This window comes from Lactuca saligna, chromosome 1 (assembly GCF_052625555.1).
Source record: "Lactuca saligna cultivar CGN05327 chromosome 1, ASM5262555v1, whole genome shotgun sequence".
NCBI lineage: Eukaryota > Viridiplantae > Streptophyta > Magnoliopsida > Asterales > Asteraceae > Lactuca > Lactuca saligna.
Window position 1 is genome coordinate 14,678,670 of NC_136417.1, and position 25,164 is coordinate 14,703,833.

The 25,164-nt window shown below is 34.5% G+C and overlaps 2 protein-coding genes across 5 annotated transcripts; one reads left to right on the forward strand and one right to left on the reverse strand.

The window, feature by feature from the left end:
• The first annotated feature begins 3,105 nt into the window (after positions 1 to 3,105).
• On the forward strand, positions 3,106 to 5,467 carry LOC145013965 (Maf-like protein). 2 transcript variants are annotated; one of them, XM_078972342.1, is made up of 10 exons: positions 3,106 to 3,256; positions 3,498 to 3,569; positions 3,663 to 3,737; positions 3,835 to 3,918; positions 4,128 to 4,202; positions 4,463 to 4,532; positions 4,607 to 4,698; positions 4,804 to 4,845; positions 4,976 to 5,056; positions 5,150 to 5,467. In XM_078972342.1, exons 1-10 carry the CDS (start codon positions 3,230 to 3,232, stop codon positions 5,225 to 5,227), a joined length of 696 nt encoding a protein of 231 aa, XP_078828468.1. In that variant the 5' UTR covers positions 3,106 to 3,229; the 3' UTR covers positions 5,228 to 5,467. The 2 variants fall into 2 exon arrangements, with proteins under 2 accessions (XP_078828468.1, XP_078828536.1); XM_078972410.1 differs by lacking the exon at positions 4,128 to 4,202.
• Positions 5,468 to 6,980: 1,513 nt separating this feature from the next.
• LOC145014098 (uncharacterized) lies at positions 6,981 to 17,838 on the reverse strand. Of its 3 annotated transcripts, XM_078972626.1 has the most exons (15): positions 17,215 to 17,838; positions 16,256 to 16,564; positions 16,096 to 16,173; positions 13,786 to 14,006; positions 12,418 to 12,510; positions 9,678 to 9,761; positions 9,324 to 9,440; positions 9,059 to 9,164; positions 8,855 to 8,968; positions 8,700 to 8,757; positions 8,544 to 8,620; positions 8,415 to 8,485; positions 8,213 to 8,333; positions 8,060 to 8,122; positions 6,981 to 7,327 (listed from the first exon to the last, which is right to left on the reverse strand). In XM_078972626.1, exons 2-15 carry the CDS (start codon positions 16,535 to 16,537, stop codon positions 7,211 to 7,213), a joined length of 1,602 nt encoding a protein of 533 aa, XP_078828752.1. In that variant the 5' UTR covers positions 16,538 to 16,564; positions 17,215 to 17,838; the 3' UTR covers positions 6,981 to 7,210. The 3 variants fall into 3 exon arrangements, with proteins under 3 accessions (XP_078828752.1, XP_078828685.1, XP_078828628.1); XM_078972559.1 differs by having other exon boundaries at positions 8,060 to 8,333; positions 17,252 to 17,838; XM_078972502.1 differs by having other exon boundaries at positions 8,060 to 8,333.
• Positions 17,839 to 25,164: the final 7,326 nt, after the last annotated feature.

A 25,164-nucleotide genomic window follows, 5' to 3' on the forward strand; every position in this document is an offset into this window, starting at 1 on the left:
CAGATAAAGTGGAGACATATGCAAGATAACCAAAAGTTTTTAAATGAGATAAGTGGGTAATTTTCCATACAATTTTTCATAAGGAGAAAGATTGTTTAGATGTTCTAAAGGTATACGATTAATTAGGTATGCGACAGTCAAAACACAATCTGTCCAAAAATGAATGGGAATGTTTGATTGAAATAATAATGATCGTGCCACATTGAGAAGATACCAATATTTGCGTTCAACAACAACATTATGTTGAGGTCTTTGAACACATGAATTTTGATATAAAATACCAATCCGATTTAAAAAAACGTAAATCCAAGTTCCTTAGCATTGGCTGAACGAAAGACTTTAATACCCTTGCTGAATTTAGTGATTATAAGATTATAAAATCTTGGAATTATTTGTTGTACATTTGATTTGTTCTTTATAAGAAACACCCATGTGTATATGCTGTGATCATCTACAATTGTGACAAAATAACGATGATGTTGAAGACTAGTAACATGAAAAGGGCCCCATATGTCACAATGTATTAATGCAAATGACTCATTATGAACATTATTCATAGAATGAAAAGACAATTTTCTCTGTTTAGCAAGTGGACATTAAGAATAAGGAAGAGCACAACGTGATTGCATCGCATTTGCTGTTATGTTTCCAAGATGTTTCATATTATAATATTAATACTTTGATTTATGTTTTCAAAACAATTGAATAATTGTTTTTATGAATGAATGGTATGGTTTCTTTTGATCTTAAAAAATAAAAATTTTGGTTTGATATATATATATATATATATATATATATATATATATATATATATATAGAGAGAGAGAGAGAGAGAGAGAGAGAGAGAGAGAGAATGCAAAATGAACTTGACTTTTACTTAATAAAGATCTCGTGGATTCTCTCAACTCTATAAATCATGTATAACCTTTCCCGTAAATGGCATATTGAATTTAGATCTTTTAAATTGGAACATATTGCAAATGAAGTCCTAAATTCACTTGTGCCACTTTTATTGTGCAGAAGTAATGCAGACCAAAGATTGAGTATTACATAAAATTATTAGTGAAAAAAGAAAGAAAATAAAAATAGATAATAGGAGGTCAATATCCTTTAAAAGTTATATGAAATAAAGACTAGACAATTATCCTCATCATAGTGCAATCCAAGCTTCATTTTTAACTGAAAAAGTTAGCACAAAATGTATTAAATATCACTAACATAACAACATGAATATGTACAAATAATTTCAATGTAAGGAATGTACCCTTTCATAAACAAGTTAATACGATGTGAACCATATGCATAAGTACATTACCACTACCAAATACTTACCATTGTAATTTTACCTTTCAACATTGTTGGAATTTGGAAGTCCTTCTAACAAACCTAATGTCATCTTGCTCTAAACTAAAACATGCCTTATTAGAGTGCCTTTGCTTATAAAAAAGAAATAAAAAAGAGTTCACACAAGCCATTTGAGCAGAGACAAGTAAGTGTAAACGAGACGAGCTCGGGCCTAATCAAGATCGAGCTCCGCCCATTTACTTTTTAAGAAGCTCGAGCTCAGCTCGATTCGAGCTTTAGAATTGAAGCTCGAACTTGACTTGTGAACAATTCAATAAGCTCGGCTCAGCTTGTTTAGTTTTCAAAAATCTTGAATTATTTAATATTTGAGTTACAATTCACTCGTGTCATTAAAATCTATGTCACAATAGTTCTTCTTGCTGATTTATATAGTATCAAATGAATTATTTGATTAATTCGCCGAATAAGGCTGCACCAATTCATACACTATCGCTTACTGAGATACCCTATCTCTTACCGAGGCATACCTTATTTCTTATCGTACCGAGCCATGCCCTATTTCCTATTTCTTTATTGGACTAGTGATAAGCATATCAAACATCCCTGCATGTAGAAAATATATTCTATTTTTAACTTAGAGGGTGTTTAAGATTTCATTTTGAAGTTAAAAAAGACTTTTACTCAAAAGGACTTATTAACTTATGAATGTTGGAAAAAGAGTTTTTAATAAAATGTTTGGATTAATTTTTATGGTGGGAAAAGTCAATAAGTTGTTTTTTTTTTTTTAAAAAAAATTGGCTTAACTTATATAAGCAAGGGTATAGGATTAGGGTAAAGTTGTATTATGTATGTTTTTTATCCTAATAAGTTATAAGGCTGGGGGAGCGGTGTCACCGAAACCGCACTCCCTTCGCTGCCATATATACGCCACATTATTTTTTAACACACACATCCAAAGAGTGGTGCCACATTATTTTTTTAATATTGTTGTTTGAGCAAGAAAAAATATTAGTTGTTTTAAGGGAATGAAATATTCTTAATAAATTAGATAATATAAAATAGTATTTGGGACCATGCTAAATAAAATAAAATATATTATGTTTTTTAATGGGCATATATTCGCATATTCGAGGGCCTTTGTAGAAAATTTAATTTAAATAAAAACTTCAAGTTTAAATAAAAGCTTCAATATTAATAAAAAAAATCCTTGTTTCATTACTTGAGCAAATATAGACCCAAAAAAATTAAATATTTATCATATTTTATTCATTATTTTGAAAAAATACAAATTAAAAAAAATACAAAAAATAAAGACTCATTGATTTATTTAATTTATTGGTTTTTTAGCCCAATACAAGTTTAAACCAACCCAAAGAAATAACCCAAAAGAGAGTTTAGAAAGAAACGAGAGAGTGCGATAGTAAATAACCCTGGAAGGAGGGAGTGCGGTTCGAACCGCATACAAGAGACGGTGTGGGACATGCTGAGGTGGTCAAACCACGATTCTAACTGCACCCACTCCGATCTAAGTCATTTCAAAAAATCATAGATTTTTACTTTTTAAAAATTTATTTTCAAAAGGTAAACAAAAAGTTATTTTGAAAGTTCTTATTAAATATTCAAATATATATTATATTTTTAATTTATTGACCTTTTAATAAATTAATAAACTATTTTTAAATAAAACCCAAACAACATATTATTAAATAAAAGTGAAATAGAAAAGTAAGTAAGTAACACCCTTTTATTATTTGAATTGAAATAGAAAAGGGCAATTTCTTTATTAGTTTTGACTCCTGATTGACAAAGTTGCTAGGTGCAATTTGGCGTGTCCTCCGGTTGACTAGCCCTAAAATACTTTGCAACTCTCAATCTCCAAGTCTTGTACTCTCGTACTATTCCTTTTGCTGCGATCACTCTAGTCATGGAGCCAGCTGAGTCTCCGTTTAGGGTAATGTTCTTCTTTTCCCCTTCTCATTTTTATCAATTAATTATTCAATTTGCTTAGGGTTTTTTTCGATACAGTTTGCATTCCGATTCCTGTTACTTCCCCTAAATTTACTCCAATCTTATGGACGTTCTAGAACTTGATTATAGCGTTTCGAAGCATCATTTTTTTCGGGTAGTTGTTGAAGATGGCATGAATTTTCAGTACTGGCTTTGATAGCATAAATGATTCTGATGCTCTGCAGATAATCCTGGGATCGTCTTCCATTGCCCGTCGGAAAATATTAGCTGAAATGGGATACGAGTTCGCACTCATGGTATTGTTTGTTCATGTTACACACACGTATCACATATATCGATATCTGTGTGCATATAGAAGGTCAATTGTTCAACTCTTTTCCACTATTTAGTCTGCAGATATAGATGAGAAAAGTATCAGAACTGAAAAGCCAGAGGAGTTGGTGATGGCTCTAGCAAAGGCAAAGGTAGGTTATTGTTTGAACACCATTACAATGACATATTGTTGTTATATGTATCTTCAAATCCAGTCCTTTTATTATAAATTCTCATGTGATGTAACAGGCTGATGCCATTGTGTCCAAGCTTCAAACAAGCGATGATCAGAAGAAGGACGTGATACCAAGTATTCTAATAGCATCCGATACAGTATGTTTTTCTCTCAAACATAATCACCTGAAAGTATTAAAGTCCTCCATTCACCTCTTGCCTTATTTTTCTATGATAAACTGCATTTTCAAGTTTATAGAGCTATAGTTTTGTAATAAGCTATGTTGCTTATTTGTTGGGGATATTATCATATATTCTAAATTTCAGTTTATTGTTCTTCATTTGTGTTAATTAATAGTTGTTATTAGGCAGAAGGTAAACCAAAGCTCCATAGTGGTGAAGACAAGGATGCTGAGCCAACACTACTAATTACTTGTGACCAAGTATAAATCAATTCCCTATTTTCCTTATGCTTCAAATGTTATTACATGTTCAAATGAAGCAATATGAAGGGACATCAATTATCCATATGTACCTATTTATTTATTCTACAAACCCAATGAATTAATATGCAAAGTTTGAATCCCTCTATCCAAAAATGTTAGATTAATGCATAAACTATCAAGTGTGCATTGCTATTAGCTGTTGATGCCTAGTAGAATTTTTTGAAAGAATGTTTTGGTAAAATAATCATTATTTATAGGTGGTGGTCTATGATGGCACAATAAGGGAAAAACCCTCGAGTGAAGAAGAAGCACGCCAATTTATTAAAGGTTTTGATTTTTCTTATTATTTGAATTTTATGTTTTTCTTGGTTTTTTGTGGTTCTTATAAGCAGTGATGACAGATTATTCTGGCAAGCATGCAGCCACTCTTAGCTCTGTTTTTGTTACAAATCTCAAGACTGGATTCTCAAAAGTGGATTGTGACAAAGCAGAGGTACTATTTATTTTATAAATTAATGCATGTTTTTTTAATTTTTATAGTATCTTAATTAGTCATAAAATCATTCCTTAATGTGAAGATATTTTTTAATGGTTGCAGATTTATTTCCATGAAATACCTGATGATGTTGTTGAGAAGCTGGTAAAAGAACATGAATTTCTTGTTTTTAAATTATTAATTGGGTTTTTATAATATATATATATATATATATATATATATATATATATATATATATATATATATATATTTGTGTTGCCTCTGTTTTTAACAGATTGAGGAGGGGCTTGTGCTTAGGGTTGCTGGGGCGTTGATAATTGAACATCCATTGGTTGCTCCATATGTTAAAAATCTGGTTTGTCTCACCTCAATTGACCAAAAAAAAAAAAAGATAATGATTGTTATAAAAAGTATTGTTTATGATATTGAGAATGGTGTGTGTGTGCAGATAGGGACAAGTGATAGTGTAATGGGACTTCCTAAAGCTCTCACTGAGAAGTTACTAAAGGAGGCTGTGAATTCATGAGGATATTAGCAAAATTTTGACATGATTGATTATATGAGACATTCCTCCATGGATGACCATATAATTCCAGACAAGAAATCAGGGCTGTATTGTAATGATTCTATATATGATGTGGTGTACCTGTACTTAATGGTGATTGGTGAAAACTTTCTATTCAAACATTGTTGTTTGTTTGATGATGGCATATGCACATGGATTGAAAGATTTATCTGAAGGAAGTATGGTTTTTTCTATACCAAATTTGATGAGATGAATGGTATAATACTAAATATGGGGTTATATACTGTTTATTAACACCAGATTTGGTGTGTATGCATTTGTGTTTTATAATTTTTAGATTATTTTTAATTGTTTGAAGCTTGAGTTTTTGTATTTCGAGATAATACAACTGTATAGTTGTATTTTAAATGTAATAGAAATGAAGGAGATCCCAACAAAAAAGTGTTGGGCCATTTAAATGTAATAGGCGTTTCTTACTCACAAGCCTGACATGCTAATTGTTATTCCTTGGAACTTTTGTTGGGGACATTGGAAAAGCCATTTGCACAACTTCACTTTTATTGTCGCAATGCTAATGAATGCACCATAACACACATCAAGATGGACGGGTTCTTCTTTTCTGTCATTGATTGTGTGTTGAGATTCAATTTCATTACAACATATAGCATCAAATGTTTCTTCACAATTGACTTTTTTTTACCACATCTCATTGCAGCTTTAGATGTTTGCTGGTTAATCCTCGTAGATGTTGCTCTCAAAGAGAAATACTTGGGAAGTGGGAACCATGCTCATGTTCCTTGCAGTAGTCATGGGTGGATAGAATGAAATCTTTCCCCTAGCATATGTCGTGGGCAAGATAGAGAGTGGGGTTTTGTCAAAGCTCCATTCAACAAAGACTTAGAAGACTTAGCATTAGCAATCACATTAGATGAGATTCAATCCATTGAACAAGCAGTTGGGCTCACTTGGGCTGCTCGGGCATGTATTCCCAAACTTTCTTGTTGGCATTTGCTAATAATTATCATTCGAAATGCGGGATCAATATTCTATTTAATAATTGTTGTAGACCATGTTTTGCAGGATTATTGAGATTGTCACAAAGATCTTCTCCCAAACAGTTTTTTTTTTTTTTTTTTTTCGAGATTAGAATCCAATGATCTAAAATCGTTCAAATATTTTGATAATAACCAAAATTTTCATATGAACCTAACTCTATATATACCAGAATAATACATAAGAAGATCCTCAAAAGATGGTATTTTTCAAGATGAAATTTTATGAAATACCTTCTTATAAAAGACAGATTATTTATGAATGACATTCCTATAATATATGTATGAACAGTGAAAATCTGAAATGCTAAAGGTATGGAAATCTTATTTGATAAACATAAGGTGAAGTCTTTATTTATTTATTTTTTGAAAGAGAGGTTAAGTCTTAAAAACCACATGAAAAAGATGATAAACATGTATAAGATTTTTTTAAAAATAAACCCCATGCGAAAGGTATTCAAGTCAAAGGGAGCATATTCATGTGAGCAGGTCAAACAAAATACACAAGTTGAAAATTTTAAGTTTTGTAAGAAAAAAAGAGTCTTTTGTAGGCCTTAAACCAATTTAAAACTTAGCAAGCCTAAAATGCAAGAATTCTAATAAAAAAAAAGTGAATCCCATGACAGATTTAAATTTGTTAAAAAAACTTAGCAAACCTAAATTGCAAGAATTGTAAAAAAAAATGTGAATCCCACGACAAATATTAAATTTGTAATCTAATTTCTAATGCAAACAACCATGAGAAAGTCTGCTGAGTATCATTATTTCACAACATAACATAAGAGTATCTAAAACCTCCAAAAACACACAACACAACAACATATCATCCATCGTCTTGGTTGCATCAACAACCATACTTACTTAACATCATAAACATAAACATCCCAACAAACAGACTTTACTTATTCATCAAACATGAAACTGAAACACATCAGAGAATGTCAGACTCATGAGGCATGAAGTCCTCACTAGGCCTATAGTATTTTGCAGGGGAGTAGAGCCCCAGATTTCCCACCTGACTTGTGTACAGACATGCAAAACGCTCCACCTATCACAATTCACAACCAAAATAACCAATCAATCAATAGAACTAACTTTTTTTTTTTTTAACACAAAACCAAATTATACAACCTAACCACACATGACATGTTTGTTAGAAATATGGTTTAGTGGCACTTGGAAATCTGAGAATCGTGATAATCACTTTCAAATCGAAGTATTTGGGTGGTACTCCCAAATCCGCAATTGGATAAGACTCAGATAAAATCAAAGAGAAAGAAAGAGAGAATGAGATGGTGTAATTTTCGTAAGTACCAGAAAACTGACTAAAAATTGGTTATATACATTCCTTGTCTGAAAAACTGTCAAAACTGTCATATAACAGTTTTTCTCAACAGTCAAAACTGTTATAAATCCGGGTTTGGTATAAGAATTAATGCAAAGTCAAAACCGGGTCCCAGGGGCGCTGCCCCCGGACCCCCGTTCGTTCAGGGGTTTCGCCCTTAAATGACAGTGTACTTTGATACTTGATCAAACTTAAACAAGTGTGTACTCCACACCTTCCCTACTTGTTTAATATTTATCAAGATCATTTTTAGTCAACAAAGTAATCCCATTACACTTAAATAACATTGATGATAACAAATCACCAACAATGTTCATGTTTGATCATAACCGAATGTTTATGTTCAGTTATGAAGATGTGGTTAGGCTGTATGATTTGGTTTTGTGTTGAAACTGTAAGATTAAAAAGAAAAGGTGTGTTAAGTTAAGAAATGACCTGGTGTGCAAAGCGGGAGTTTTGGTACCCTGTTTTCATCAGCTGGCCCCACACCGGATGAAACTGTATTGAATGTATACACACATACATAAATATATAATATATAATAATATATATAGATGTAATACAATTACTTGTTAATTTGTAGTTTACCTTCTGGTGGAAGATCCTTTGAGACTCTTGATGAGCTGCCCGGACACGTGCCCGCTGCCCCTCAAGCACCTCAAGCTTTGCACTGATCTTTTCCTTTTCACCAACATCCAGATTCTCATGCCTGAAACCAAACCAAACAATATAATCACAAAATTTCAACTAAAAATTAAATAAAATAGTAGGTTAGGATATGTTAACGTACTCGAGGGACCACTTTAAATGATGAGTCTGATCTTCAATCTGATCTCTCTCACTCCTAAGCAGTTGCAGTTTCTGCACAAACACAGCATATATAAATAAATAAATATTTAAAAAAAAAAAAAGAGCTTACCTTTCGAGTGTCACGTGAGGATGCCAGAACTTGAACCTCCTTTTCAAGTTCTGGAACAACAAGCATTGTCCTCCAGCCTATCCACCCCAATTAACCACATCACATGTTAATTAATAATTCTATAAATAAAAAACCAAACAAATCCATAGCTATTACCAAGAACTTTTTTGCTGCGTAAGATATCCCCATAGATATGATCTCCAACATAAAGAACCTAACAATAATTTCAATACAATATCTTAATTGTAAATAACTAGAATGATCAAAAATTATTTGAAAACATATGAAGAAAGAGAGGAAAATACAAACACCTGTGAGCTTGAGCCAACATTGAGTAGTTTATGGAGATGTCCCACATTGCCTCCCTGAAAAACCTTGCATTGCTTTGGGATGTGATCTGGCAGATCTAGATCAGGGCACCCCACCTACTCATACATAATTTAAAAAAAAAAAAAAACATTTTACATATGAAGAAGAAACATAAGGGAGTTTACCAAAGGAAAATATTAACCAACCTGAGCAAGTGGAGTGCCATTATCAGTATTGATGAGCTTCCCTGACTCCGTCTCAACAGCAAAAAGATTAGCACGGTTTACATCATGGAAAAACCCTGGTTTCGCACTGCATCAACCATGCAAAATATTTACAGATAAACTTTTTTCTTTTTTTTTTTTGAAAAATATATAGTCAAGTTAAAAGCATGTTGCAGTACATCATTTTTTTTTTCAAAAAAAAAAAAAAAAAAAAAAAAAAAGAGAAAGGAAAAAGAAAAACCAGAACCTGCCAGTGATGACAAAGTCAAAATGCTGGAGCCAATCAAGACTTGGAGAGGATTCGCCGTTCTTCGTCTGGGTCCCACAAACAAAATTCATAACAACATTTGTGTAATCCCAGAGGCTGCATTACATGAGTCAAGAAAGGTCAAATGGATATTATTATTATTATTATACCAGTGAAGTTACATATTGAAACATTAAGCTATATTTCACATGTACCAAATATAAGTATTATGAATATAACATTGTATATAGATAATAATTGTTGGATTGTAAATGAGGAATTGCTGATGATATTATTTATATATTATGAAACATCTCGAGGTAAGATAATAAGAAAATGTGCAAGTTCGTATACCTGTTTGTCACCAAGAATACAGCACGACCAGAAGTTTTAATCATTTTGAGCATCGGGACTATTGAGTTGTTCTCATTGATATACCTGATAATTGAAAAACATGTTTAAGGAGATTGAATATACAAAGAAAGCCACTGAAATGCAAAAACATATTTAAGCATTTTGTATTCATTTTAATCTTAGGGGTCTATTATGTAACCTAGCCTCGCTGATGTGTCTTAGCAAGTTGAAAAAGTGTAGTATAATCTTAGTTATTTAGCAGAGACTTGGGTTCCTAATTTATGGAGACTTTATTCTATTATTATTATTATTATTATTATTACCTTTTTGGTATCTTTCTTAACACATGCATAAATAGCTCTATAAATTGACAGGCATAAAAGAAACTTAACAAAACTCATTCACAAAGTTGTTCAATCTTTGGTAAGGGAAGGAACTGATTATCGAACGACTTCAAATCTAATACTTAGTACTTAAAATAGCTGCATTCAATAAATGAGTTTTGGATTCATGTTCGTTCGCCATTAGTCTTTACTCATATAGATATCAGAATATGGTTATACTTAATTCAATATTAGATTGGTTGATTTTTATGTTTTTTATGTTTTATGTATACACACTAATCTAAGACTAATGATTGAAAGAGTAAAAGTGACAACACCTAATATGTTCAAATCTATTTATTTGCAGTTTTCATTAGTTACAATTGGAAAATTGTTCAGCCTTAGAGATGGAAAATTTTTCGTTACTTGTATTTTTGTTTTTTTCTTTAAGAGTCAAAATGATGAGTTAGTAGTGATAAGCACGTGTCCTTCCGTGTTAAGTAGGAACTCGAGCTGGTTTCCACGTGTATACAATAAGCGGTCATTACAGACAGCTGGACACCTCTAGAATTTATAAGCATCACGTCACGTGTGCTTCTGTGTTAAGTAGGAACTCAGACTCATTTCCACGTGTACACAATAAGCGGTCATTACTCATTACAGACAGCTGGAGTGGACACCTCTTTTACATTTTTATAAGCATCACGCATCCTTCTGTGTTAAATAGGCCTTCCACCCCCAACTTTCATTTTCCTCCTAGCCCAGGTAAGCTCCACCTCTGGTAAGTCCCTTTCTTCAGACTCCTTCACTCCTTTCATGTAGAGCACCTTTCACATATATATTGTAGTAGTTTCTCCAATAAATATACACTATTCTATGCTGCTTTGTAGAATTTCATGTAGAGCACCTTTTACACTTCAACTCTTTTTCCTTGCTTGTTCTCTTAAATTTTCTTCATTAGACATCTTCATTTATTTAGTCTTCCCATTTTAGCCCATAAATCTGTATATTTATTGTATAGATAGTCGATTCCTAATATTAAGTGGTAGCGGTATCTACATATATATTACCATCTTTATTTATTTGATATCCTTTGTATGTATATTTATCTTGTTAGAGATTTACAATATCTATTGAGCTATATAGATATTCCGCTGCAGTTATTTGTATGTTAGTTACTTAGTTATTAGAGAGTGTAATTGGTTAAGTAGTGGTACTTGGGAGGAATGGAGTAGGCGTTCTATTGTCTCCGAAGCTGAAAGAAGATGTTGTAATAGGATTATGGTCATGAAGGTAGCATCCGAGGAGGTGCTGAACATTGTGAGTGTGTGCAAAGATTGCAAGGTTGTCATGGATCTACTCATGCCAAGCAAGGGGTTCCAAGCTAAGGTTAAGGTTAAACAAACTCGCTTTAAGAAGTTTTCTGAGTGTAGTAAGGGCAGGGATAGGGGCATAGCATAGGAAAGATATAAGGGAAGCCAAACGAGAGAGAATCAAAGCCAAGGCCATGACATACAAGGAGATGATTGGGCACAAAGGAATCTTCAAGCTAGAAAAGAAAATCCACCCTTAACACTCCTAGCATTAAGTGGTTCATACCATTTAATTACCTCTTATATAGCATTCTCCATCCTAAACATATAATATTCCTGACTACACGTTACAAATTTTTATTTTAACTACTCTGATAAAAGGAAAACTTATAAATACAACTGAAAGGATTAAATCAGTAGGGGTAGAACAAGGATTTTTGTGGTGTTGTGTCACTACAGCAAAAAAAAATAAAAATATGGTAAATAGTTATTGCAAAAAAAAATTCGTTGCAAACACTGGATGTACATGTTTTAAAGCATGTAATGTCATGTGTTGCAACTGTTATGTTGTATTGTGAATGTAAGAATTTTTTATCCCCACAAAAAAATATATCATAAATATTTACTTGACACGTTTTGTTCCATCTTATATTTAAATTTTAAGATCAATTACTTCAATTTCATCCTCAAATTTGGAAAAAAACTGCCTCTGTTAATAATAAGGTCAAATGGATATCACTAGATAGTTTGAGTTCTAAAAATTATCATCAAAGAAAAAGATCTTATGACCATCATAATCCATTTTATAAAATTCTTAACAAAACATATAACGAAAATCAAAACAACTATGAACTGATTTAAACTTCTGATTAATACTGAGCAAAATTTTCAACACTTAAAAGTTCAAAACATGTTATATTTATATATTATGATAATTAGAAAAATTCGCATGCAACGTGACACCATGGACATCACAGACTCGTAGTTCCACCCCTACTGAGAAGAAAACTGTAGTCTTGCAATGTTATAGTCACATAACATAAGCCAAAACCTACTTTTTTAAAACAAAAAAAAAACATAAATTGACAAGTGAAAAACACATACTTTTTTATATCTTTTGCAACCAATGTCTTCAAAGTTCCATCACGGTGGCACATATCAACAGCAGAGCGGACATCGTTATACAGACGGGAGTAGCTGCAACAAATTATTTGAAATGTTAACATATATTGAGATACCATTCCAAATAAAAAACAAGTGTACCCTTTTATTTAGTTCCCTTTTCAACACAAAAACAATGATTTTCAGATGTATTACCATGAATAGCCACATACATTCCATATAGAATATACTTTAAACACTTATTTTCAGCTTTCAAATGACAAAACTGAATCTTACCTGTATACTGTCATTTGTACATACTTTATTGTTGAATTTTACTTTTAACTCTTATTTTCTCAAAATTTTCTTTCGGACTTCTGTTTATTAACATAAGATATCTCAAAACTGAAAAGATTATTTGCCTTTAATGTGATTAAACAGAAACATTAACAAGTTGCAACTGAAGAACGGAAACCAAAAGAAAGAACACATTCACAGGAAGATAGCATGTGAAAATAAAAGAGATAAATGCAAGAAAAAACATCGTACTTTCATTTACTTGTATTATAACATCTTACTTCCATTTTTTTTCTGTTACAGCATTGTACTTTCAATTTTTTTTTCTTATTACTTCCATTTTTTTTTCTTATTAGGACATCATACTTCAAAACTATACCTAATTATGGCAGTGAAAATTTCTTAGTATTTGCATAATATTGCTATAATTGGGTAGAACTATCAATATACAAATATGCAATGACAATAAATGAAAGTAGAATGCTATAATATAGAAACCAATGAAAGTACGTTGCTATATTTTGCAATTAAGCCGATATAGAAATGCACGTACATATGTCAAAAAGATTTACGGTCTGATATAGAAATGGTAATACAAACATACAAAATGCGTCTTTTTTAAAAGGAGTATTTTGTTATCAAGGTCATCTAAGTAGAAATAATCATCACATTACAGAAGAGAACTTCAATCAACCTCAAAATTAGAAGTCCACTTCAAATTTGGAAAATCAGCCTAGTGTTTTTTTTTTTTTGTTTAAATTCTGAATCTACATTTGTAGATATGCTGTTCCAAAAAGATTCTTTTGTAACACCTTTTATAGATTATATGTGGTTATCAATTATATTAATTACAACCAAATTATTCTTACAAGTTACCATACTTGAATTTGAAAAGCAAGAGTTAATTGTTAATACAAGAAAGTTAATACCAATCAAGTGAATCCCACAACATATTTAATGAATGTTTTTAAGCCAATTACAACTACAGCATCAAGCAGATACTGGAAATATGTTTAGTTGGTTAGATTTGCAATTAAGAAAATAAAAAAGTTTTAAGTTATCTGCACCCCTTACTCTTTTTCTTCTGGTATTTTCCCAGGGTTATTATCCTTGAAGTCAACCAGCTGAGCAAATAGATAAGCTTCAGCTAGAGAGAAAAGGGTATCAATATGTGCATAGTCAGGCCCATCAAATGCATCTCGGACAAAGCTATTCCCATATGTAGCAACCTTTTCATTCTTTGATATCAGCCTAAATCCATGATAGGCTACTTTCACATATTTGTGCCTGTCCATCTGAAACAGATAGGATAACAAAAGAATTAGAAATAGGGAAAAAACAACAATCTAAGGGCGTGTTTGGTTGTGGAATGTTTTCAATTTTCTAGAAAACGTTTTCAGCAAATGGAGCCGAGTTCTCATTTTCAGTTTTCAGTGAAAATTATTAAATAAAAAAAAAAGCGTTTGTTTAAAAGTGGTGGAGTGTTCATTTTCTATTTTAACAAAATTAACAAACGCGTTTGGTTGTGTATTTTCTACCACTATTCATTTTCCAAATTTTGTTACGTCAATCATTACAATATTTAACATATTTGAAAATAAAATGAAACAAAAAGTTAATATAACAATCAACATAAAATTTAATGTGTAATTCAACATGCCAACACCCACACATCTCACCCCCACCCCACCCTACCTACACCTACACCACCCCTACCCACCCACATACCTACATCCACCCACCCCTACACCATGCACCGATACACACCATCCACCTACACCCACCCACCCCCCCACACACTTAGAAGTGGGTAGGGTGGATGTGGAGATTTGGGTGGGTGTGAGGGTAGCGGTAAGGGTAGGCGTAGGGGTGTGGGAAAATAGGGGGTATAAGGGGGTGAGGTTGGGTGGATGTGGGGATTTGGGATAGGATGGTGGGGTTAGGTGGGTGTGGGGTGGGATAAGAGTAGGGGTAGGGGTAGGTGTGTAGGCAAATGTAGGTATAGGGGTGTGAGGTAGGGGTGGGTGGATGTGGGGATTTGCGATAGGGTAGGGTGGGGTTAGGTGGGTGTGGGGTGGGATGGGAGTGGGGGTAGGGGTGTGGGCAAATGAAGGTAGAGGGGTGTGAGGTGGAGGTGGGGATTTAGGATAGGGTGGGGTTAGGTGGGTGTAGGATTGGATGGGAGTGGGGGGTAGGGGTAGGGGTGTGGATAAATGGAGGTACATAGGTGTGAGGTGGATGTGGGGATTTGGGATAGGGTGGGGTGGGGTTAGGTGTGAGGTGGATGTGGGGATTTAGGATAAGGTGGGGTGGGGTTAGGTGGGTGTGAGGTGGATACGGGGATTTGAGATATGGTGGGGTGGGGTTAGGTGGGTGTGGGGGTGGGGTGGGATGGGAGTGGGGGGTAGGGAAAGGGTGTGGACAAATGGAGGTATAAGGGTGTGAGGTGGATGTATGGATTTGGGATAGGGTGGGTTGGGGTTAGGTGGGTGTGGGGTGGGATGGGAGTGGGGGGTAGGGGTAGGGGTGTGGACAAATGGAGGTATAGGGGTGTGAGGTGGATGTGGGGATTTGGGATAGGGTGGGTGGGTTTAAGTGGGTGTAGGGTGTGATGGGAGTAGAGGTAGGGGCAGGGGTGTGGACAAATAGAGGTATAGCCGTATGAGGTGGGAGTGGGGGTGGGTGGATGTAGGTATTTGGGATAGGGTGGGTGGGTTTAGATGGGAGTGGGGGAAGGCGTAGGGGTGTGGGAAAATGGGGGTATAAGGGGTGTGAAGTGGAGGTGGATGGATGTGAGGATTTAGGATAGTGTAGGGGTGGGGTAGGGTGTTGATGTGCGGGGGGATGAGTTAGGTGGGTGTGGGGTAGGTGGATGTGGGGATTGATGGGTGTGTTTGTGTGTTTGTAAGTGGGGACGAGGGTTTGGGGTTGGGATTGGGTAGGGTGGGGGTTTGGGGTTAGGTGGGTGTGGAGTGGGGTGGGGTATAAGTAGGGTATTGGTGTGGGTGGGTGTTTGTAGGTGGGGGTAGGGGTTGGGTGGATATGCGGTTGGGGTGGGTGTGGGGGTTGGATGGATGTGAGTGTTGATGTTTGTGTAGGAATTACATTTTAGAAAAAAAATTAAAAACATAAAACTTTGGAAAACAATAAAAACCACTTTTTCTAATTTACATACAAGTTGAAAAGTGAAAAAAAAAAAAAAAAAAAAAAATCTTATGAATTTTTTTTTTTGAATACCAAATCAACCAAATACGTTTTCAAAATTTTCATTTTGCTTGGAAATTTTTTCTGAAAAAAACTAGAAACTTTTCTACAACCAAACGTATCCCAAGGCAATCAGTTCAAAATATTCTATTCTCATATCGATGTTATTAGGAATAAAACCTTCAGTATATTTCCTCTCTTTTTATCAAGAACCAGTCCTCTGACCATGTATGTCCAATCAAAAGACCATTTCAGTAACTGCATCAAAAAAAAAAAAAAAGATTCATATTTGAGAACCAAAACCAAAATATTTGTATAAAGCAGGATGAAGATAACAAACCTCTGCAGGGTATCCCAAGTTGCTTACTAGCTTTTCAACTGTACCATCATATGCAAGGGACTCAAAAGTCTCAGCCTTATACTGTGCCAAGGTATAGTCCATATCAAAGCCAACAGCAACTATATTTTTCATATTCACAGCACTGTTACAGAAAATCTGTTTGCCTATGTCAATGTTTTGCCTTCCTTCAGGCGATGACCATAAGCCTGGAAACTGAGCATCTCCACAGCCATTAGTTCCTTGTATCCCTGACATAACTCCATCTGCGCTATTGCCATCCATTTCACAACTTGCTCCTAGTTACAGATCCTGTTTAATAGAACAATAGTTATTATCTTTCTGATGGTTGATGAAAGCAACTTCGCTGAAGAGTATACTAATTGTAAGGATAAGTAAAAACGACACAAAATTCATCAAACCTGGATACAACCAAAAGAGAAAGAAAGAAGAAACATCAACATGCATTTGAAGCAAATTTCAACATTAGACACACGTTAGGCCTAAATTTGAACAAGTAAAGAGAGCATTGTAGTAAAATTGCAAAACAGGAGAACTGAAACCTGGAATCGATTAACTAGCAGGCCAAAATTTCATACCGTCACCTAAAGAAATACGAAATACAAAAAGATAACATGCGCCTAAAGCAAATTCAACAGTAACCGGGTAAAGTATAACAGATTTCAGACATTCAGTTCAGAAATCATAAAAAGTCCTTTCAGATCAAAGAAGAGGAGCACAAAACAGTAGAATTCGAGTAATGTCTATCGAACTAGCACAAAAACTCGAATTATTCACCCGATCAACACAAAAAACCTTGCATGCAAAGTAAAATTCGACACTGAGCCGTACAGAAAGAAGCGAATTCAAAAATTACTAGAAAAAAACACTTCAAAACAGATACAAAATCAGAGCATTTGAAGTAGATCAATAATAATAATAATTCGAACAAACGTTGAGACCTTTTGGCAGTGCAGAAGTTTTGAGAAGGAGAAAAACCTAAATCGGCAATGGAAGAACCAAATTGGGGAAAACTGGAATGCGAAGGGTAGAGAAGAAATAAGCAGATTAAAGAGGTGGGGGTTTTGGGTATACGCATGTTATCACTTGTCTAATAAAGGCATTCTGGGACGGTGGATCAACGTGACAAGTGGAATCCGATATGAGAACACGCAGCATCGTCGTGTCAATTCGTGTTGACGTTCGATTGCAACCTGGCAGCGTTGTTAATGATGATGATGCAAGATACCGCTTCAACAAAATGCGCTTACGCACATCAGTTGGAATTTAGCGAGTAATAGCAGGATTCGTAATTGAAATTTGATGATAGTTCATTTCTGGACGGAACCGGATTCCCCTGAAAACACGCTTCGTTTTCAGGGGAATAGTATGTGAGAAGGGTTTGTGTGAAAATGGCGGGGTGGGACACGTGTATGGGCGGTTGTTCGGAGGACGTTACCACAGTGAGTCGCGGCCGTGGCGGATGATGGTGGTAAGCGGAGGGTGGAGGTGGTTTTATGCTTTTTGCGGGTGGTAGTTTGTTGATGAACTCACGGAGGAGGAGTGAAGCTGGGCGGGGGAAATTGGATTTTTGGATGATATAAAACATTAACCCCTTGTAGTTATCTAGTGTTTCAGTATGGTCCCATGTGATTTGACATATTGACTTTTATGGCCCACGCTTTAAAGCATGTACATTTTTGTCTCACTAAAAGTGGGTACAAGACAATGAAGCACAAATAAGTGCATCCATTGATGCTTGTCCAAATGTAGATGGACTTTAAATGTCCACAACTTGAAAACTTAGAGTTGAAATGTAGACATAATTGTGGTTATATATAAGTACTAGCTCATCATTATAGCAGTAATATTATGTCGCTTTGTAGTGTTAAAAAACATTAAATGAATTTGGCAAAAAAAAAAAAAATTGTACATTTATAAACTAAACAAATCTGGTTATTTGATCAATTTGTTAACCTATCTTAATCAAGCACTTTCAATTCAAAAGAGTCCAAAAACGTTTAAATGTACTTTGTGCAGTTTTTTTTTTTTTTAATCCAAGTCACGTTTCAAATACTTACACTAGCAATATTTATGTGATGAAAAGAGATGGTAATATGTAGATCTTTTTTTTTTTAATATTTTATTATTATTATTATTTTTTAATAGAAATCGAAGGATGTTTCATATGGATATTAAAGTTCAACTTAAATTGCTTGATAAGATCTTTTATATAGACACTATGAAGATAGTTTGTTGCCACTAGAACTGACCACTACAATCATGCACACCATCCTATGCACACCATCATATGTACATTGTGATGGTTGTATGTGGTTGATTGTGGTCATGACAATGTAGGCCGATAACCAATCGTTTTTTTATGTTTTTTTCATTTTTATTCTCTCTCTTCTTTGTCATAAGAGTATAACCGGGACCACATATAGTGGTGTTGCTTGTTAACCTGCAATATACAAGATGGTCTAATAAATAAATCTAATTAATTTCAACTTCATTTAATATCTATATAGACAAGATGGTCTAATAAATAAATCTAATTAATTTCAACTTCATATAATATCTATATAGACAAGAAAATATCTGTGATTTTTCTTTAAAGAAAAAAAAATCATAACAAAAGGAAAATGAAGATACAATTAACACCAGCTTGTTGTTTGTTTATCCGTTATATCTATGTAAAACTTTCTTTTATTTTTTTTATGAGGTTTTTATATTAAAAAAATATAAAAATTTCAAACTAATTCAAATATTAACTTTTTCTCTACTAACTCAATATTGAAAGTTATTTGAGATTTCAAGTGCTACATTTCAATCTTTTTTCAATATGAAGATTCGTCTTTTTATTTTTAATGAGTGCGTAGATTCTTTATATAATATAACACTGATAGTTATTTATTTTTGTTATTTAAAGTTGAATTTTACCTTTTGGGTTTATGTCTTTATGAGGATGAGGATGAAAGAGTGATCTTTTTTTCTTATTTGGATTTTATTTACAAAGGTGAGAATAGGGATGCACACGTTTTTTATCCTTAAATGGTGTTTTTGTCTTTTTATATTTAAGTTCTTTAAAAATCTTGATTTTGTAGCAAAAACGGTTGGGTGTATATTGATCCTAAGACGTCTTATGATGCCTTCAAACATGACTTTTTGTAAATTAGCATGTATTTTTATTTATAATCGAGTTTTATATATTATGAAATCAGTTAATCAAATTGGTATTTTTCAATCACAAATCCTAGAAACATACTATGAACTTCTAAAAATTGTAAACAACTATGACACTATTTACTAATCTGGTTTCGATCTTTTAACATAAAAGAATATATAAAACATAAACTTACAACGAACTTGGTTGCACATATCTAACTTTGGTGGAGCATCATAACAACAAGTACTATATTTGCCATATTTTTATCATGAAGGACTTTAACTTATAATCTACTGAAAATAAGGGGTGTCAAGAAATTATCCTCGAAGGTAGCAAGTTTGTTAACTAAAAACTGCCAGGTTGTCAGGGGCTCGAAGGCCTCTCATCGGAATATACTTGATCCCTTATGTAAATTTGATAATTTAGAGATATTGACAAATTTAACAATTATGAATTATATTTTGTCATAAAATATCCAAAACGTATTTATTTTTAAGCAGGTGGGCCAATTGCAAAATACAAAAGTCCAAAAAGATATCCCCATATTTAAACCAAACATTCGATCATTTCACTCATTTTTCTTCTTTAATTTTACATTACAGTTCTAAACCCTAACGATCTTGAAAACTATTTTCTTTTTTGTTGATCATGCCAAACAAATAATATGTTAAAGAGATGATTTATAAATTTGGAAAATTAGATAAATTCAAAGGAAATGATTTTCTTAGGTGGCAAAAAAAGATGCATTTTCTTTTGAATACTACAAAAAGTTGTGTATGATTTGAGCACCCAAATTCTAGAAGTTATGGATAATGAAAGTTGGAATAAATCCACAAAAGTATTAAGTAGGAGAGTGACGATTACCAATGTCTGGGACACATCTTGAATGAAAAGTCTGATGTCCTTTCGATGTGTACCAGAAAGCGGAATCATCAAAAGAATTGTCGGATCAATTTGGAGCAAAATATATGGCGGAAGATGCTTTAACAAAGAAAATCTTAATATGTAATTTTAATGAACTATAATATGGTTGATTCTTGATTAGTGATGGAGTGGTACAATGAATTGTGCAACTTCCTAAACAATTTGCCCAACACAACATGAAAATGGATAATCCATCTTGGTTTCTAGTGTTAATGATATATTCATTACCCTTATTTTGAAAAGACTTTAAATACATGTTAATACATAAAAAAGAAATGTAAACACTTCAATTAGCCAACCACTTGCAATAAAAGAGTCTATTAGTGCATAAGAGAATGCAAAGCCCAAAGGATGGTGCATTTGCGTGTGTTCACATGGTGGAAGAAAATACTAATTCTAACAAGTATAACACCAAGAACAAGAAACAAAAATTTGGACATCACAATTGCTATGAAAAGAAACCGAAAAAATGGTATGTGGAAGGTCACATAAAGTCGTTCATGTAAAGAAATATTGTCGTGTGAACTTGAACAATACTAGAGCAAGTGGCAGTGCATCGAGATAAGGGTCTACAGACCAGTCTAAACTATAATGTCAAATTTTATGTCATCTTTGTGTGTGTGTGTGTATGTATATTATAATACATGGATAGTGTGTGTGTGTGTGTATATATATATATATATATATATATATATATATATATATATATATATATATATATATAATACATGGATAATTTACAACACCTCACTTCACAAAAGTCTTTATATAAGATCAAAATTTAAGAGGTACAAATCAGGATACATAATGTACATTACTTTATGCATATGTGAAATTACTTTGGAGACATATAAACACGGAGCTCAGATATAGGGCGTGTTCGCGCAAAGCGTTTGGGAGCTTCTAGATTCTAGTGTTTGACAAAACGCTTCGTTTTGAACAGAATGTCTCGTTTGGCACTACAAGCTTTTAACGTTTAGTTTAAACAAAACGCTCCAAATCCAAACGCTACTTCACGTAGCGTTTAACAAAACTCTACTAGCTAGAAGCTACCCGCTACAAGCTACCCACTACCAACTATTTTTGCCGAACATGTCCATAAACATTTGATCACATGGATTTCCAATTGCATATCACACGAATTGCTATCCGTATTTAGAGGCGGTTGATTCATTGTTGCAATCCAACGACATTTTCTTCTTCTCTACATCATTCTCTTTCTGGAATCCATCTTCCCTTTCTCTTTAAAAACCTATGCTGATGATGAACCTTTCATCACAAATATATTCTCCTTTTTCATTCTATTATGTAAGTTCAAATGCAACGATGCCACAAATCTCGTCCAATTTCAAAAACATCTACAACCTTTTACCAATACCCCTTTTGAAACCCTAGCATCCCCTTCCATCGCCAACCCCATCCTCTCATACCTCCATCACCGCCTTCCTCGACCGCCACTGCTGTCGTCAACACTTTCTCCTCACTATATTTTCCATCTCATAACATCCACCTCCACCATCGCTCCCACCATCTAATCTCCTATAACTGTTGAAAATCATTATCTGCTCCCCTCTCCACTATCTAAATCGACGCCACTACTACTAAAAATCAAATGTCAATACGTCACTGCCATTGTTGACAGCAAATACCGCCGCCAGTCTGGCCCATGGCCACCAACTATATTAACAACATGTTAAGTTGAAAAACACTTTTGAGATCGTTTAGATCCTTGACAAGGAAATCAAAAGTAAGCAACAGTAAGAACACACAATTAATCAAACAGGTGCTGAATGATTAAAATAGCAACACCTCAGAAGAGCTCGATGAAGACCTTCTACTGTCGAGGTCTGCTAGGGTTTACAATATAATAAAAAGATAATCAAGAAGCGTGGTAACAACGATGCATGCATTCATCTTATATACTAAACCGTAATTACAAAAACACGGTTGGATAGGCCCAAACCGTGACATTAATGGACCTAGCAAACGAGCCTAATAACACAACTCCTACAATCAACAATCCCCCCTTTGTATCAATTGAGGTGAAAGATCATTTCGGTTGAGTGAGAGTAGACTTCCCATAGTCTTGAATACCTTTGGTATGATGGCGATAAGAGTTTGTCTAAAGAGAATGTACCACCGAAGCATATCTGTAAAATTTTTCTTATCAGCTTTACTGTTTTGACCAGACCTGTGAATGATATCTAGAATGTGCTCCAGACAGGTGGTGGAGAACAGGTGTTTGTCATTAAGAGCGAACAAGCATTTTTGGCATTCGACTCTTGTGAACATGATTGTATGGAATTTTGGGTCGATCTTACCTAATCGCATCTTGTTGATGTCGCTTGCCTTCCCAATAGGTTTGATCGTGGGCTTCTTCCTTAAGGCAGAGGCGATTTCTTGGTCCATCTTGACAACCTCATGAATATAACACAACAACATTCGTTTGATGTGATCTATGATTGGCTCGTACTACTGTTGATCAAGTAGCAGAATGTTGTTCAAGAGGATCCAATCATGTGGGTTTAAGTTTGGTAGATCGGCAAGAGAGATCATATAAACCGAGCTGTCAGAGCCTTGGGTCACCTTGAACTTTACGTTTATAAAGTTTCCTGCCGGAGTTAGTTTCAATACCTTAACCGATGTGATCTTCTGTGCACTCCAGGTCCAGTATTGAGGTTGAGAGTATGCAAGATAGTAATCAGTTAGTTCTTGATCAACCTTCGGGCCAAGAGAGGGAACAACAGCTATTCGATCGAAGCAATGAAATACAAAAGCCTTTCTAGTAATGGGCATGTCAAACTGTGAGCCCCTTGAATTGTCACAATTAAAAGAGATAACCGGTTCAAGCCAATGAGTGTTGGGGGACTCAATTGCTTCTTTTAGTAATTTCTCCATTGACCACAAAGGAAATAGAGTTTTTCTACATTCCATTGTGTCATGAGCTTCCTTCTGTTTTCTTTCCCTCTCTTCTTGCTCTTTCGCAATGTGAAGATTTTCGTCAATCTCCCGATCATGCTGTTTTCATTTCAGAGCATCTTCTTCAGTTTCTTCCTTATCACTATCACTTATAATCTTCTTGCCTTTGTCTTTCACACTAGAACCCGAAGCTTCATTACCTTTCGGTTCAGTGGTGACTAACAATGGTGATGGAATTGGAATTTGTTTGCTTGTTGGGTGGTTGTGATGGTTGACCTTGATTTACTTCTCTCCCTTGTTTCGGAGGGATAATCGACTCCGGAACACCCTCAATACGGATCAACATATCAAGAGTTGGACGGAGCTTTTCAGCCAAGTGTCGTCGAACGGTAATAGTAAGGACCGAGTTGTGAGCTTCTAAGAGATTGGAGAGAAGAGAGTGCACATCACCAATGTTGGTTTTTATAATGGCTCGCTCAGTCTTGAGATCATCAATTTCTTTGAGTGCCAGAGAGAGCTTCAAAGCTTGAGTCTTGACCTTCTTGGTTTTGTGAGCAAGTTCATCCATGACTTTGTTTTCCATAGCAAGATCATCGTGGAGTTTATCAAGCTGAGTATGGATTGCTGATTGAAGCTCTGTGTTGTCAGATTTGAGACTTTGGTGGGCTTCTTCAAAATCTACCACAATAGATTTCAGAGTAGTGAGAAACTGAGTTGAGACTCTGAACCAATTGCGTCCATAGAATAGACCTAAAGTCCATGTTGACCCCATAGTACATACCATAAAGAAGAGTCATGAACGCCTTGATTTCCCCGTCATACCCTGCAACCCTCTCCGATAAACCCTTGAAGCGGAGAGTAAAAAGGCCATTCCACTGTGGAGGAAGGCATGATTTCTTGAATTTCGTCACAGTGGTAAGAACTTCAGTATACCCCATATCATAAAACATAGTGAATAGTTGAGTTGTGGTGATAGAGTCGGGGTTGATCATGGAGTCGTCGACGATTAACCTTAACAACAAACAAAACTTGGCTTTAGAAATCGATGTCTTGTGATTGAATATCTTGAATAAAATCCTTTCATTCACTTTATCATATACCGCCGTTGAATAGACTTGAGAAAGCAGTGACATCGGAATAGATTCCAACTTGGTTAGGGCAACCACAAGTGGTGAATATTTGAGGAATTCCACCACTTGAAGCATGTAAGAATCATACTGGAAAGGAGAGAGTTCGATTATTAGGTTTTGGTTTGGCTTTATGGTGAGAAGCGAGGACTGTGCACTGTATTCATGAGATGAAGATGAGTCTGCCATTGATGAAGCTTGAAGTGAAGAAGATGAACAGTAGAGAGAGAAATCGCCGTTTATCATTTGAGAGGATTTTGTAAGTGGTAAGGATGTAAAAGAGAGATGAGAAACCCCCTATATACGATTACCATGAGAGAGAAACGTAATGATGATAACGTAGCTGTAATTTCGGAAATGACGCCTAAATGGGCGTGATTTGACAACTGTAAACCCCTAAAAAGCGTCTCAGACGGCATGACAATAGGTGACGATCGATCTTCTCACGCGACTTTATTTGAATCTTATCTTTTCACAACCTCTTTAATTTTGAATCATTTCAAATTCCCTTTGGTTGACTCACCCTTTCGCTTCATACGCAATAAATTGCCTTTGCTCCAACCAAATGTATCAAATGAACCGAAACTGTATATATGAGAAATAGCCACTAGTACCATGATCAAGACTTGTGGAAAACCATTTAGATCTTCGTTGTGACATCCCCATTTTCAAGGCCAGAAAAGACCGATTTTGTTTATGCTTTGTTTGAAAATCAAAGTAACATTTTAAATAAAAGTGATGCGGAATTTGTCCCAAAACAATTTATGATAACG

Bases quoted from the DNA above. Each gene is read 5' to 3' on its own strand.
- LOC145014098 (XM_078972559.1), bottom strand. From the start codon at position 16,537: ATGGATGGCAATAGCGCAGATGGAGTTATGTCAGGGATACAAGGAACT. The intron at 16,174-16,255 runs GTTTGTTATCTT...TTTTTGATGCAG, and splicing joins ACTTGGGATACCCTGCAGAG to TTACTGAAATGGTCTTTTGA. The intron at 12,511-13,785 runs GTAAGGGGTGCA...AATTTGTTGCAG, and splicing joins AAAATACCAGAAGAAAAAGA to CTACTCCCGTCTGTATAACG.
- LOC145013965 (XM_078972342.1), top strand. From the start codon at position 3,230: ATGGAGCCAGCTGAGTCTCCGTTTAGG. The intron at 4,533-4,606 runs GTTTTGATTTTT...CAGTGATGACAG, and splicing joins AGCACGCCAATTTATTAAAG to ATTATTCTGGCAAGCATGCA. The intron at 4,846-4,975 runs GTAAAAGAACAT...TGTTTTTAACAG, and splicing joins ATGATGTTGTTGAGAAGCTG to ATTGAGGAGGGGCTTGTGCT.